The sequence below is a fragment of the Delphinus delphis genome, chromosome 17, assembly GCF_949987515.2.
Source record: "Delphinus delphis chromosome 17, mDelDel1.2, whole genome shotgun sequence".
Classification (NCBI taxonomy): Eukaryota; Metazoa; Chordata; class Mammalia; order Artiodactyla; family Delphinidae; genus Delphinus; species Delphinus delphis.
This window is the reverse complement of record NC_082699.1, coordinates 69,896,272-69,912,688: the sequence shown is the minus strand read 5'-3', so window position 1 is coordinate 69,912,688 and position 16,417 is coordinate 69,896,272. Positions and strand designations below refer to the sequence as shown.

The 16,417-nt window shown below is 38.9% G+C and overlaps 1 protein-coding gene across 6 annotated transcripts in view; it reads left to right on the top strand.

Moving 5' to 3' along the window:
- Positions 1-16,417, top strand: part of CYRIB (CYFIP related Rac1 interactor B) — a 153,850-nt gene that overhangs the window by 107,024 nt on the left and 30,409 nt on the right. For 3 of the 6 annotated variants that reach the window (XM_059995199.1, XM_059995195.1, XM_059995197.1), the window contains one exon: positions 15,951-16,033. In XM_059995199.1, the coding sequence (XP_059851182.1) occupies positions 15,961-16,033 (73 nt within the window). In that variant the 5' untranslated portion in view covers positions 15,951-15,960. Of the gene's footprint in view, positions 1-14,944; positions 15,028-15,950; positions 16,034-16,417 lie in introns of those variants that run through there. The other 3 variants (XM_059995196.1, XM_059995201.1, XM_059995200.1) reach the window with 2 other exon arrangements.

Here is a 16,417-nt window from a genome sequence, read left to right as displayed (position 1 = left end):
TAAACAAAGTTAAGACGTATTACAGACTAGGAGAAAGTATTTGCCATGTATATAAGCATCAAAAGATTGGTATTTAGAATTCCTAAAGCCCAGTTGGGGGAAAAAATGGGTGGTGTATCAGTTGGAGTCAAGTTAGGAAAACATACTACTCAGTATTTCAAATAGAGGGAATGTAACATAGAGGATTGGTTATTAAAGGTATTAGAGAGACTGGAAGAGCAAAAGGGAGAAGGAGAGGAATAGAGTGACAAAAAAGGTGGGGTGTTGCCTGCTGCCACCAGAGATAAGCTGCTACCTCTGCTAGACTTCTGTCTCTAACTGGGGCATTGGATACTGGAATCACCCCAACCAAACTTCTCCTACAGCAACTGCTAGTCTGTCTTGGCTAGAAACAGGAAGCTTCTCTCTTTCTTCAGCCTTCTCCTCGCGCTCTAGTGCCGCTTATCGAAATAACCTAACAGGAACCCAGCTGGCAGGGCAGGATGTCTAGGGGATGTCGTTTACAGATCCGAAGCCCCAGCAGTATGGAATAGAGTAGTGTATGCAAAGGTAGGTGTGGGGCTGAGAGACAGAGGAAAAAATAAATGGCACAGGTGGCAAAAGATATGAACATACATTTTACAAATGGCCTGTAAACATACAAAGAAATACACATTTATTACTGGTAATCAAGAAAATGCAAATTAAAACATCAGATATTTCACAATCTAAAAATTAAAGCTTGAGGTTTTGGAGGCTAAGAGAGAGGAAGTCTTTTGCTAGTGGAACGTGCATTGATAGAAGTACTTTGGAGAGCAATTTGGTACAGTTTAGTAAAGTTAAAGCTGCCTTTTGATTTCTAAATAGCTGTTCTGTGGAAACTCTTCTACATGGGCACAAAGTATGGGTACTGTGTGTAAAGTAGAACTCGTTAATAGAGAGAAATTGAACATCCATTGTCCCTCAGTAGGGGAATGAATAAACTGGCTTCTTTGAACAGTGGCGTAGTATGTAACATCTAAAATGACTGAACGTGGATAATTCTCAAAACACCATTGAGTGGGAAAAGTGAGTTTTAAAGGAATATGGACAGTGTGTCATGTATGCAGATTGAAAAGCAAAACAATACTATGTTGTTTATGTATACGTACCTTCGCAGTAAAATTTTTAAAATATGTTTGGCAAGGAAGCATGTTTTGAAGATGCTGATTACCTTAGGAGATGTGAGAGGGGAAGAGAGGAAAGTTGGTTGGGAGAGGTTGGGAGATTAACTACACAAAAAAAGTAGGCCAGAGTCTGAAGCAACTATGGCACAAAGTTATTGCTGGGTGGTAGAGTATGTGAATATGATATTTTTAATGTTTGAATTATTTACTAATTTAAAGAGATAGAAAATAAGAAAATTAAGAATCAGCTCCTCTGGGAAGCCTTTGGTTAGGTGTTCCTTTTTCTGTAATGTTCATAGAGGTGTTGGCATGCTTCTGTATGGGAGCATGCCACATTATCTGTCTGGTCTCTTCCAGTTGTCTGAGAATTTTTCAATGCCAGCTATTCAGTCTTTGTCACAGTGATTGGCAGATAGGAGCCAGGGAAAGATTGTTTCATTTAAAACAGCAATAGCAACAACCAGGCACTGTAAACAGCTAGATATAACAGTTAGGGTTTTATAATGGTAAGATTTTCATTTAATAGACCATCCATGCATTGCTGCATGTGTTTTGGGAGAGTTCAGGCACCTGAATTCTGCTCTGGTCATTTTTGTTGGGCATCTTTGAATGAGCCACATGTCTTCTCTGAGCATCAGTGGCTTTAGTTTTAAAATTTTTAGAATTATTGATACAGACAAAAGAATGTATACCTTTATTTGTGAATTTAAAAGCCTAAAAACAAAAGATTTCCATGAATCCACCAGTAATTGAGGGACTAGAGTATTTCCTAAACCTTTGAAGTTTCCCAGTCCTATGGCCCTGTCCCTTGCCAGAGATAACCAGTATCTTAAATTTTGTGTTTATCATTCCCTTGCATTTTAACATGTATATTTTTACCACCTATAGGTATATATAATTTTTTCCTGGATTTGAAAATAGTGGTAAATTTTAAGAAAGTGAATTCAGTTCAGTGATCATATTTTTTTAAAGAGAAACTTTCATAATAAATCCTTATAAAATAGGTAATTCTGAGTTTCAGTTTTGTTTTGTTTTGCTTTAATATTTCCATCACACACCATCCTGTATACTCCTAAATTATTTACTTCAGAACTTTGTACTGTTCCTTCTCATAACCTTTGTCTGTCCCTGAATACAGGACGTTAGAGGAGGAAGCATTTCTTTCCTCTAAATTTGCAACTCAGGCAGCTAATTTGCATTGGTGGTTTAATTTTTAATGGCTGGGTACATAGAAGAGTACTAGTACTAGTAATCTTTGAATCAAACTCCAAGATGCCATGACAATCTGATGTAATACTCTTTTATTATGGCTCACTTCCATTTAAGGAGCAACATTGGTCTCCTGATTTATTGTACTTATTGCACATAGCCAGGCATCCTAGTGAGTGTTTTATTTAAAATAGCTTAACTGGGAATTCCCTGGTGGCACAGTGGTTAGGAATCCACCTGCCAATGCAGGGGACACGAGTTCAAGCCCTGGTCCGGGAAGATCCCACGTGCCAAGGAGCAACTAAGCCCGTGCGCCACAACTACTGAGCCTGCACTCTAGGGCCTGCGAGCCACAACTACTGAGCCCACACGCTGCAACTACTGAAGCCCACGCGCCTATAGCCCGTGCTCTGCAACAAGAAAAGCCACCGCAGTGAGAAACCCGCACACCGCAACGAAGAATAGCCCTGCTTGCCACAACTAGAGAAAGCCCACGTGCAGCAACAAAGACCCAACATGACCAAAAATAAATAAATTGAAAAAAAAATTTAAAAATAAAATAGCTTAACTAAAATTTTTCTTTTTAAAATACTAAATTTAAGTGTATCCACTAGATGTCAGCATATCGTACCATATGTAGAATCAGCGCCAGAACAAATGTGAGACATTCAGTCTACCAAGTGAACTGACCTGTGTAAAGTCACATATTTTGTGATAGAGTCAAAACTAGAAATCAAGTCTCCCAATTTTCATTCCATTCTTTGTTTACGTCATATTTCTTTAAGGCAAGTAGCTTAACTCCATGTTAATCACTAGACTAATAAAATACATTGCGCTAGGGATTGGTGGTGAGATTTTAGTACTAGTATGATGGTATTGTAGCTGCATCATGCTTCTCTTCCTTTATATTGCAGAGTAAAGAGAATCAAAGAGTCACTTTATTAAGAGGTACACTAATACCTGGTGATGATAGATTAGATAGTGTTGGTAAGGTTAAGAATTAAGCTACTCTCTGTGAGTTCCTCTGTATAAGTCAGATTTCAACTAGGAAAGCAGAAACCTTGCTAGATATTTTAAAACAGGAAATTTAATGTATGTATTTATTTACGCAAGTGTTGGAAGCCTGAGCAAAAAGAGGATGCTGGGGTCTGTGTTTTTACTTAAAACAACTTCTGTCACCAATTCTGGACTGTTTTCCGGCACCGCCTCTGACACCAAATGTGTGGGCTTTTTTCCCCACACCAGCCAGTTCTTCAGCTCTCCAGACACTGTCTAGGTGTCCTATAATTCATTTAATTGTAACACTATGTGGAGTGAGTGTAGACCCCACAGGTTAAGGGCTGCATCCCGTAAGACTGCCCTACACTCCAGACGCCTGTCTCAAATCCTAGGCCTCCTCTACTTCTGACCAACCAGCTCGATATTGGGGCTTCCCACGACCCCCTTCTCAGGTTCAACAAACTGCTTTAATGACTCACAGAACTCAGGAAAACACTTACTCGTTCCAGTTTATTATAAAGGATTTTATAAAGGGTACAAATGAACAGCCAGATAAAGAGGTACATAGGGTGAGGTCTGGAAGTATACTGAGCGTAGGAGCTCTGTCCCCGTAGAGTTGGGCTGTGCCACCCTCCCAGCATGTAGGTGCATTTACCAACCGGGAGGCTCCATTATGTAGGCATGACTGATGGTAAATCATTGGCTATTGATGGTCAAACTCAATTCTTTTTTTACAATTAAAAAATGTTTAATGCCACCAATGACCCTTCGATTACAGAGTATATTCATTGGAGAGAATAAAATTCCTTAACCTGACGTCTAAGGCTCGCTCTCATTTGACGTCAAGCCATATTTCAGTAGAGCAGAGTGGCTAAGGGCACATGGAGACAGGCCGCCCCAGCCAGAATCCCAGCTCTGTGGGAATCTCCAGTCCTTCTCTCCTCCCCAGAGGTCAGGAAATGGGGCTGAAAGTTCCAACTCTATAGTCACGCCTTGGTCTTTGTGGCAACCAGTCCCCATCTTGAAGCTAAGTAGGGGCTTGCCAAGTATCATCTAAAAAACAAAAAGAGGCTCCTGCCACCCAGGAAATTCCAGGGATTTAGAAGCTCTGTGTTAGGAACTGGTGATAAAGGCCAAATATATATTTCTTATTATATCACAAGAGGTAACTGAGATATTTTGAAATTTAAAAAAATGATTTATTTATTTTTGGCCGCATTGGGTCTTCGTTGCTGCACACCGGCTTTCTCTAGTTGTGGCGAGCGGGGCCTACTCTTCATTGCGGTGCACGGGCTTCTCATTGTGGTGGCTTCTCTTGTTGCGGAGCACGGGCTCTAGGCACACAGGCTTCAGTAGTTGTGGCGCACGGGCTCAGTGGTTGTGGCTCGCGGGCTCTAGAGCGCAGGCTCAGTATTTGTGGCGCACGGGCTTAGTTGATGCTCAGCGTGTGGGATCTTCCCGGACCAGGGCTCGAACCCATGTCCCCTGCATTGGCAGGCAGATTCTTAACCACTGCACTACCAGGGAAGCCCAGTAACTGAGATGTTAATGATAACCACAGGAAGTATCCATCACTCCTAAAGCTGGGGGAGAAAAGGTAAGAGGTGGATTAGGCAGAATTTAGGTGTGTGAAGGAGGAAGGCTGGAAGCTTAGACCTCTGAAGGGGGCCAGGCATTTTGCTGCTGCCAGGAGTTCCACAAGAAGCTAGAGCTTGAAACCATAGCTGTCTTTTGCTCACAGGAAATGCTGACAGGACTTGAAAAACAGAAAGAGAGACCTTCTTTCTTCCCACCTTCTAGTTTTCTTTTAGTGGTTCTCACTGATGGAATATACTGAGAAGTCAGCTGACAAAGTAGTCTAGGACGTACACTTCACAGCTTCCTTTCCCCAACATCACAGAGCAGATTATAGAAGGATAAGCTTGGGGGTGTGAGAAATAGGTAACAAACCGTCACTGTCCACCTCTTTGACTCCACGGCATTCGTTTAGCCATGTTGATTTAAGGACGACAATAACAGCATTTTCATGCTTCCTCTCAGAATTTTTGTTCTTGGATAGCTCATGCTCTAGGGGTACAGGTGGAACGGGAAAAACACTGTATGAATCCAGAGTCCCAGAGAGGACGCTGAGTCTACTTACTTTGCAAGTTCAGTGGAACCAGATGTGGGGAGAGAGTTGCAGTCCTGGGAGCTCAGGTTCTGCTTAAGCATGTTTACCACAAAAATATCAGAAAACAGCAAGGGCAAGAGCAAAAGGGAAATCTCGGTTGTGCTATTTAATGAACAGATATTTGTTGCCAGTCACTGTCATTGTGTTAGAACAAAAGATTCTGTTTAGCACCTTCTCTTGTTGGGAAGAAAGGGGGAAAGGAAAGTGGAGAAGTAGGTGTGAGAAGGTTAGGGTGTGATGTGCATTTGCAGTGCCATCAGGAAAGCAAATGGCTTAACGTCTTGATAATTATTACACATACTTTTTGATAGACTTGCTTGAGTTGGTTATTTCTCTCCATTATACTGGCACTCAACTATTTCAGCTTCTTACGTAAAATTATCATGTTTAATACCATTAACTGCTATGTTCCTAATGTGAGTTGCAGCATTATCAGAAGCTAAGAAGGAATTATGATTTTACTTCTTTGAATTATTGGGTACCTAACTGATCCTTTACATAAAAGAAATACCAGTGGATCCACCTATTTACAGTCATTAAATTAATTCATTAGATACTTATTGACTATTAACTCTGCCCTATGTTGAATATTTCCTTTGTGTACTTGTATCAGGTACATCAAATACACATTTGGCCAATAATCAATATTCAGCCAAGGCCAAAGCTGAAAGTCATCACAGAATGAACTTCTGAGATGCATGAATAAATCTGAAATTTTATCAAAATTTAATTATTATGATGTTATTAATTGTAGTAGTCAGATTTTAAAAGTTTGATATATTGAAATTTTTATTCTTGCCCTGTTGTCAGCTGCTGGATCACTCCTGGAGTCACTTCTGCTGTTCATTATTAAATCGACACTTGCTTTCAAATCATGTGGTGATGCAGTTTAGGAGCAGTTCTGCAAACAAGACTTTGTGCACTGTTTGAAAAAGATGGTGCCTGGATTTCAGAGGCAGACGTGCTAAGTGAGATTGTTGATATCATTTGAATCATTTTGAAGTTTCTACTATTTTAGCCTGTACTTTCTGCTTTATGTAATCATTTGAGAAATGTTTATCCTTAAACCTTAGACCTAGAAATGTGGCGCTGGAGTTACATAACTGGTTTTCAGGATAGTTTCTTCTTGCCTTTCACTTTTTTATTCACCAAATTGCAACATTTTCTGTGTAATAGATTGATTAGAAGGCTTTTTTCAGCATGTGTCGTATCATATTTCTGTAATTGCTCTCTTCCAGCACATCAATTTTGTTATTTCTTCAACAGGCTCCAGCAGGTGGAAGTTATTAGTGATTTTTTTGCTGTTGGCATTAATTATCTTAGTGCAATATTGTTGCTTTTTACGTTAAAGCAGATTTTTAAACATGTAATAACTACTTGGTTGAATATATGAATGGCAAAGCGATTCCAGACTCCTTTGTATCTCTGGTAGTTTGTCTTTGGAAGGACAATTATTAAAGCGATTCTTTATTTTTTGCTTGTGCAAAATATGACGTTTTGTGATGTTACATTGTGTTATAGTTTTTGAATACACAACCGAAGAGTGTGAACTTGTGATTCCTTGCCTTCATCATGTGTGTACCATTGTCAGTGAACATTGTATCATATTTTTCATTACTGATTTTCCATTCTGTTAATATTGCTTCAGAGTCACGGTACATGTTACATGAGAACCAGAAATTTCTTGGTTGACAAGTAAAGCAGAAGCATAGTTGCATTCCAGAGTAACTCACCATCTTGTCAGTTTTAAAGATTTTCAGTTGCTTCTACAGGGCTGAATATCTGTAAGATTGAGAAATAGCATATTTAATATTAAGTAATATTTTATATACGACAGCATATAGTTAAGGAACATTGTCTGGTAGTATGTTTTCTAGAAGACCTTTTTGCCTAGGATTCAGAGCTTGGGTAAATATAAGAAATTATTTGTTTTTAACACTAAAAATGGTAGTTTCTAGTGATCATTTTGACAAGTTTTTTCACATTCACACTTTTTTTTTTTTTTTTTTTTTTTTTTTTTTTTTTTTGCAGTACGCGGGCCTCTCACTGCTGTGGCCTCTCCCGTTGCGGAGCACAGGCTCCGGACGCGCAGGCTCAGCGGCCATGGCTCAGGGGCCCAGCTGCTCCGCGGCATGTGGGATCTTCCTGGACCGGGGCACGAACCCGTGTCCCCTGCGTCGGCAGGTGGACTCTCAACCACTGCGCCACCAGGGAAGCCCACATTCACACATTTTTAGTCCCCGTAAATTGGAAGAAATGGGATTGTATTAAGGCATTCTTATGAAATCTATTGTTTGGTGGTTTTATTAGAACAAAGTATGTTTTCAGTATCTCCTTATTTTCTTAACACCACATTTCTCTGCATTTTTTATGCATTTATCTGAGTTGAAGATGGTAATGGATATTGGCTTGATTTTGGAGTTTGTCCTCCTTGTAAAATTTTGAGGGGACAGAATTGACACTCTGCTTTTAATTTTTTATCAGAAGATGTGAAGAATTCCCAAATAGGACTTTCTTGGAGGATGTATGGTCTAAAGGAGATTAAATAGAATAAGCTTTAAAATGTGGGTTTAAATTTTAATGTTATGAGTGCGGTTCGGTTTTACAAAGATCAGAATTCTGATACAGGCTCGTCTCGATTCTTATTTATATTTTGGAGCCATATTTATGGCTGTGGGAGGATACTATGTTCTTCCTAAGTTATCTTGGCAAACTGTAATTTTCTTGATACTCATAGTGTCTGTCAGTTTATTTCCCTAATATTTAACATTTCAAAATTTTTAAATTTTTGTACATAAAATTAATGGTTTTTATGGGAGGATGGGGGGAGGGAAGGACTGTCTTCATTTATTTGACTGAGAAGGCAGTGAGCTCTTCCTAAATTCTCAGACCATTTTTTTTCTTTTTTCAACTTAGAGTTTTCAGTTGTCAGTATTTTGGTCTTTCGTCTCTCCTTGAAATACTCCTGTAATTTTACAGACAAGTTTTTGTTTTCTGTGTGTATTTTTGATCATGGAATTATTCAACACATATTTGTTACTACCTACAACATTGTAGGCGTTACTCTGGGTGCTGGGGATAGAGTAGCGTACAAAACAAAGCTCCTGTCTCCTTAAAAGTTCACCTTGCAGTAGAAGACAGACTAAACAGATAAAGGAATGAATGTGTGTTAGCTGGTGCTAACCATCAATTTGGGAAGGGGATAGAGAGGAGAGAGAGGAAGAGGTATTATGGATGGATTGGTGAAGGAGGTGCTCTCTGAGGTGGTCTAATTAAAGCAACGACCACATGAAGTGCAGTAGCTTGTCATTTAAAGGTCTGTGGACAAAGCATCCCAGGCCAGGGAAAGGCAGGTACAGAGGCTCCAAGGAGAGAGAAATCTTGCTGTGTTAGAGAAACTGCAACAGGGTGTTGTGGAGAGTGATGGGAGATGAGGCCAGAGTGAGTTGGGGACAGATCATGTAGGGTTTTGTACGACCTGGTGAGGAGTTTGGATTTTATTCTGAATGTAGGAGTAAGCCATTGCATGTTTTTGAGCACAGAAAGGATGTGGTCCATTTGTATTTTTAAAAGATTGCTTTGCCTCTTATAATAAGAGATTGTAGTAGGAGGCAAAGGTAGAAGCAGTTAGGAGGCTTTGGAAGTAATCTGAGCAAGAGGTAATGGTGGTACAAACCGGACTGGTATAGCAGTGAAGGAAGTGAGGGAGGGCATCCTTTAAGCTAATGATAAAAGTATATTGAGAAGAGAGTGTCATATGCTCCTGAGAGGTGAAATAAGGTATGGACTTGAGAATTGACCATTGGAATTAGCAATGGATGTTATTTGATGACCTTGCCAGACCAATTTTGGTGGTATAGGATTGGGCACAAAGCCAGGTTGGAGTGGGCTTAACAGAGAGAGGGTAGAAGGAGAGAAATAAAAGACAATGAGTGTAGGCACTCTTCTTAAGGAATTTGCTGCACAGAGAAGCAGGGAATAGGGTGGGAGCTGGGGAGGGAAATAGAATGAAGATAGGTTTTTGTTTTGCATTAAGGTGGGAGAAATAACTGCATGTATGCCAAAGGAAAGGATCCAGAAAAAGAATAGCCATAAAGCAGGAAGGAAGCTCAGGAGAATGTGGTGTCCTAAATGTCAAATGAAGAAAGTGTGTCGGGAAGGAGCAAATGATAAATTGGGTCAAAGGCTATTAAGAGATCCAGTGAGTTGAGGTGTGAGAATTGCCCTTTGGATTTCGCCAGATGAAGGTTTCCGTGAGCTTGACAGGGACCAGCTTCATCGTAGTGGTGGGTGTAAAAGCCAGATTGGAATGAGTTGAGACAATGAGAAGAGGAAAAGTAGGAAGACATAACTACAGACAGCTCATTTGACAGGTTGCTATAAAGAAGACGGGCAGGACGATGTGGTCGGAGAAGGGACGTGAAGCTTTGCTTTTCATATAGAGAATAGGAGAACGGGTGCCCTGAGGAAAGGTTGTCTATCAGGAACAGGTGCAGAGGTAAAGTGAGTTGTTACTGATGAAGAAAGGGGGGTAGAAAGAATAGTAGGTGTTTCCTTTTCTTGGTTTTTTCGGGTAAAAGATCTAGGGAGGTCATTTCTTCATGTGAGGATGGAAGATAGATTGAGATTTGAGGAGATTTTTTTAAAAAGCCTTGGGGAATGGTCAGCTGGTGGAGGGGGAAGAAGAGTGACTGCAGGTAGGAGTAGGGTTGCTAGGCTAACCTGAGAGTGCGCTTCATGTCTGTGGTCACACGTTGAAAGCAGTGGTTCTTAACTGGGGGCAGTTTTGGCCCCTAGGGAGTATCTGGCGATATCTCGAGACGTTGGTGGTCACAGCCGGGTGTGGGGTGATACCAGGTGTCTAAGGGGTAGCGGCCTGGGATGCTGCCAAGTATCCCACAATGTACGGGACAGCCCCGCGACAAGGAATTACGGTTCGCATGTTAATAGTGCCGAGTTTAAGAAACCGTGGTTTATAGTGAATCTTGTCAGTATGTTTATGAGGTTTTCTTCCTTCTTCCCCCACCAAGAAGTATTTATTAAATTTATAAATAGGCTGTGAAGAAAACTGACACTAAACAAACATAGTCACTTAGATTGCGTTAGGCGCAACTACTGTTGGTGAGGTTGGCAGACAAAACCTCTCTGAAGAGGGGCATTTGAAGTGAGGCCTGAAGAGTGAACAGAAGCCAGCCGTGGGAGAGCCCTTGGAAGTGGCATTCCAGGCATAGGAGACAGTATTATAAAACCCCCCTGAGCCCCAAAGAGTAGATGAAGTAACAGCATCTCTTAGGAATTTTCTAGAAAGAGAGATGAAGTAACATATTAATGGTACCATGTAGTTGTGTTTCTAGTGGCTTCTATTATTCTAGTTAAGGAAACTTCTTTTCAAATGTTTTATGGGAAAATGGTCTAATGTATTTATTAAATGCTTTCGTGAGCTCAGAAATACATTCCACAGACTACCGGCCAGGAAGAGCATGTTCCTTTCCAGATAAGCCTCCAACTTCGAAACAAACACATAACGTGAGAGCTCGTAGTCACAAAAATACGTGGAAAATATTGCAAACACTCGAAGTACACTATATCTGACTTCTGTGTATCAAATTTCTTCTTAGCTTATTTAGTAAATATTTATAATATTTAGTTTAAATCCAAGGATTACAATAAAAAGTACGTCGAAAGAAAATTCTTTAGTTCTTCCCTCCTAAATTCAGATCGGATGACAGTTTATTATCCTAAGTTGTAATTTTTATTATTTACCTTGAAATAGTGCCTCTAAAGTATATCAGTATTTTGGACCAAGTTTTATATACTCTGAAAAATCTTTTATATCCTTTGGATCAGATTTATTTATTCATCTGAAATTTAGAAATCATATTAGTCAGAACTCTTTTAGATGCAAATGACAGAAGCCCAACTCAACTAAAAAGGTAAAAGGGAAATTGAAAGAAACCAGGATATGTTAAAACCAGAGGAAAATCTAAACTCAGCTGAGGTAAATGGCAGCTGAAACTTGGGAACAAATAGAATCAGAAATTAAGGACTTGTGAACGCTTTCTGTGGCTCTCCACTGCATGTTGGCTTCATTCTTTTGTGACACACTGGCTTCCTCGAGGGCAGGAAATACAGCTGCCACACGCTCCAAAGCCTCACATCCACAGGTTCTGCCACCGGGGACAGATCCTGTGGGTCAGTCAGGTCACTCTAAAAACAGCCAGAGCGAGAGCAGCAAACACTTTGCCAGGCATGATGCTAAATGTTTTGCTTGTATTAACCCGTTTAATGATTTTATGAACCCTCTGCAGTGGATATTATTATTATACACATTTTGTAGATGAGAAAACTGAGGAATGGAGAAGTCAGGACAATTGACTAAAGTCCCAGAGCTTGAAAGTGGCAGAGCTGGGGGGTTTGAACCCAGGCAGTCTGGTACCTTGCAGAACTGCCAAGTAGCCATTATGTCATATTCATTGAAATCAGTCACACTGAGGGGATGGAGAGGTTTTTTGGTTTGGTTTTGTTTTTGACTGAAGAGTTAAACTATGCAAGACAGCAGGGATATGGTTTTAATTTTTTTGTTTTTTCCTATAAAAAGATATGACAACTGAGAATATTATAATGAACTGTTTTCAGACCTTCGAAAAATTCCATGAGTTTTTGTTCGGAGACACACATGATGTGGGTTGCCTGCACAGCATCTTTCCTGTGTGCTGTAGGGTTTGCCCCCTAGGAGACATTTGCCACCGTCCAGAATCATTTCTGGTTGTCACAACTTGTGTGGTGGGTTACTACGGCATCTAGTGTGTAGAGGCCCAGGATGCTGCTGAAGACCTTAACAGTGTGAGACGGACCCCTCTCAACAAAAGAATTACCCAGCCCCAAATGTTAATAGAGCTGAGGTTGAGAAACCTGTACTAGATAAACTGGGCCATTTTCTAGCTAAGAGTCACTGTTTGGGATGAAGAGATTAAAAAATTCCGAATCTTTGAGTACTTGTGAAGAGTGAGTATGTCAGGACCAAGTATGATGCAGGGTGAGGGGTGTTGGGGTCACATTAGGCTGGGGTGCCTCGAAAGAAGGACTAAATAATGGAAGGAATTTGCAGCAGTAGATGTAGAAAAACGGAGCAGACAAAGTTCGATAGTTTCAGTGTTTTCCCCGAGGATCAACTGTGTGCGTACAAGTACAAAGGTAAGGAAACTTAAATCTGTCCCTTCTCCCTCTCTCCTGTACCTGATGAAGGTCTCATAGGACTAATTTTAGGACAGCATTTTAGCAATATTCTTGACAAAAGTGAGCTAAAAGTAGGTTTTGTGATTTACTCTGATTTGTAACATTGAAATTCATTGACAGATTGAAGACTGTGGTTTGTGTTAAAAGAAGTAGAGCCATTATTATTTTTTTAAAGTTATTTTGTGATTTTGGGGTTATAACAACAGGCAGCATTTTTATTGAATGCTTTCTGTGTGCCATACACTGTGCTAATAGTAAGTCAGTGTTTAATGTCATTGAACTCTCATAATAACCCTTTATTTAAGATGGTTACAATGAAATGTGTGTTTTACTGAGGAAGAAAATGAGTCCCAGAGAGGTTGACTACCATCCTCAAGGACAAACAGCTATTTAGCTAGAGTTGGAATTTTGGTTTGATTCCATAGTCTAAACTCTTTTAACACCAAATGGTGTGCTGCCTTTTCCTCTTAAAGACAATTACAGTCCTCTCTCATACTGATTTTCCATCTGTGGTTGAAGTTTTGATACCACTAGGTAATTCTTTGTATATTGCTCTTGGTTCTTGTTAGTGAGAGAATTTATGTATGTTTGGAAACAGATACTCCGTATATATTTGAAAGCTTTTGAAAATTGAAGCTGTGAAATATTTTTTTCCAAATGTTCCTAAAATAATTTATTGAATAGATTTAGTAATAATTTAAGGTAATTATTTGGATGTGATGATTTTGGAAAAATGGTTATATTTTCCTTATATATATAAAAGTTTGGTATTATTAAACTTTACAGTGTAAAAGATAATTAAGATGAAATATTTCCCTTTTAGTTTTAATCTCACGTAGTCCATCTGTGTCATACATTGGACAGAATCTTTCCTGTGAATTCTGTGTGATAGGGATTTTAATATCAAAAATAACATAGATCCCTACCTCTCCCATAGGGGGCATCATTTTAAAAGAGGGGATCCTTCGTATTAACCATATTTGTGAATAAATTAGTTTGCTTTTAACATTTCTAAGAAGTATGTGTCAGTCCATCAGATTTTGATCTCTAAAGCAAATAACTGTTATACATATACTGTTATTTCCTCTTTGCGAAGCTTAAAGTGAGGGAACATATGCCATTGTCCAGAGAGTAGGTGGAGGAAGGGGGCACAGCACAGCTGGCCAGAGTGCTCTTTTCAGATTTCTTGTAATAGGGGTGAGCAATAAGGTGTTCTTTTTCATTGATAAAAATATTGTTACTTTTGTATTTTGTTTCATTTACATTTACCAGTAGTTCCATATTTGGAGAAAAAGTATGGAGATTGGGGGAGGGGAGGGTATGGGATGCCTGTGACACCAGAGTCTGCCTTTCCTATAGTTACGGCAACTACAAGGTTTGAATCTGGTTTCCTGGACGTTCCTGACCCCCTCCTTCCACCTTCATCCTCACTGAGTCATGGCAAATTCTTGGGCAAGATTTATACCATCGCATTATTTTTCCTCTGCAAATTTATGAAGTTGTAATAATTGCTGGCTCCCTTTGTGTTTGTTTGCTGTGTTAACTTCTAAGTTACATACTTTGTATATAGTTGATATTGTTGAATAATCAATCTGTGGGTTAAATAACAAAAAGTTTGATTATTCTTAGGAGTATAGAAAATGTAAGAAATACTGGTTTATGTGTGGTAAAATTTAAAAATGGGTCATTAATTGATATCTCCCTTCAGTCTTTAAGTGTGGTTTGAGTACTGTTTTCCATGTATTCCCAATAGGATTTGATTCTGCAAGAAGGACAATATCCCTATTATTTAAGAATAATGGTCTCAATATTTACTTAGTTGAGAAATCTATTTTTGATGTTAATTTCAGTTGAGAATATATGCCTCAAACATTTTAAAGAATATATGCCTCAAACATTTTATAGCATAGATATTAATCAAATGTAAATATTGCAAGTTATATGTAAAAATCTAATCTTTTTGCCAGTTTTGCCTTATGTAACTTTTTTGATATGTGGAAAAGAGGGACAAGAGCTATAAACTCAGAGCCAAATGTGCTTTTGTTGTTCCAAATTTTCAACGCCAGAAGCATATAAAACCTGCACCTGTTGGTAATTATGAGCAAGCCAGCCTTTGCCGAATCCCAGGCCTCTGCTTAAAAGCTTTTTTACTGGAACTAAATGATGTTGCCATTTTTATTTTTAGGTTTGCTGGCATGGGTAATCTCATTAAGGTGCTAACCAGGGACATAGACCACAATGCAGCACATTTTTTCTTGGACTTTGAAAGTAAGTCTCTTAGCCCTTCACGGCTGGTGCATAATGGTAAAGGTGAAAGATTAATTATACTCACACCACAGTGAAGGCCAGCCAGACTATCTGTTAATAAAGTATGGGGATCAAACAAAGTTTGCATGACTTTTTTCTTAATCGTAGGCAAGCATCACCATCATATGTATAATTTAGTTTTTCATTTGCTGAAATCATGTTGAGTCTGTAGCCAGTGCTGTCCTTTCATTAGTCCATGAAGCAAGTAGCCTTATGATGAACATTCTAATAGTATGCCTTAGTGACTATGCCCAACAATCTGTTTGCTTATAATCTTATGATAATTTTTATGACAAATCAGAGTTGTGCTGCATATCCAGAATCAGTACTTTAAGTAACCTCCACAAATTATTGAGAATCCAAATTTGCTTAGAAATACATGCTTTATTTAACGGCATACAGGAAGTAGTTTAATATTCTGCTATTTTAAGGTGAAATGCAAAGGTGAGCTGTGGCCAAAACTCTTAATATTTGGCTTTGAAATAAATTGTTGTTTCAGTGCAATATTAAACAAGATTACATGTGAATAATTCTTGATCAGAAATTTCTTTTTCAGAATACTAGCACTATTGGAATACTTAAAGAATTTTTCATTATAAGGCCATTAATGAAACTTGGGAGAATTTTAAGAAGAATTAGAGCAACAGTTGTGCCATTGTGTACAGGAAAACTACATTTCACCTCTAGGTCCTACATATCAGCACCTTGAGAACCCGGTTTGCTGTCTTCCAGAGCACAGTCTGGGTAACCTGAAGGACGAATTCATGGCCTAATGAACATTTTCCCTGTTACTGTTTTTTGTTTTTTTTTGGTTTTTTAAGTAAATTTCAGATGTTCTTTTTTATAAAGGGATATTTTCTCTTTTCTCATTCTTGTCTTGACAGGTACCTTAACATGGGGAATCTTCTTAAAGTTTTGACATGCACAGACCTTGAGCAGGGGCCAAATTTTTTCCTTGATTTTGAAAGTGAGAAGATGATTTTATATCTATTTTTCTTTGCCTGCAGTAGACTGCGTTTGTCTTGCACTAAATGAATGTTTCCACTTTGCCATCTTTTTAACTTTTGCTTTGCATGACTGAGCTATGAATTGTTTGAGTAAAATTTCTGGTGCCTTCTAGAACTGGAAGTCATATTTTATAGATTAAATTGTGATAAAATGTTTTTGAACTTTTGTAAGAGACTCATATCTCTTAGTTGGACATTATTTTATAATTTGAGATCTCTAATGAAAATATTTGAGATTCTCTGAAAACATTTTTATGAAAAATTTTGGTGGAAAGGACAAATGCTACTTCAAGCTTTGTTAACTAGAAGCAATATTTGGGGAAAATTTTATTGCAGTTGAGAAA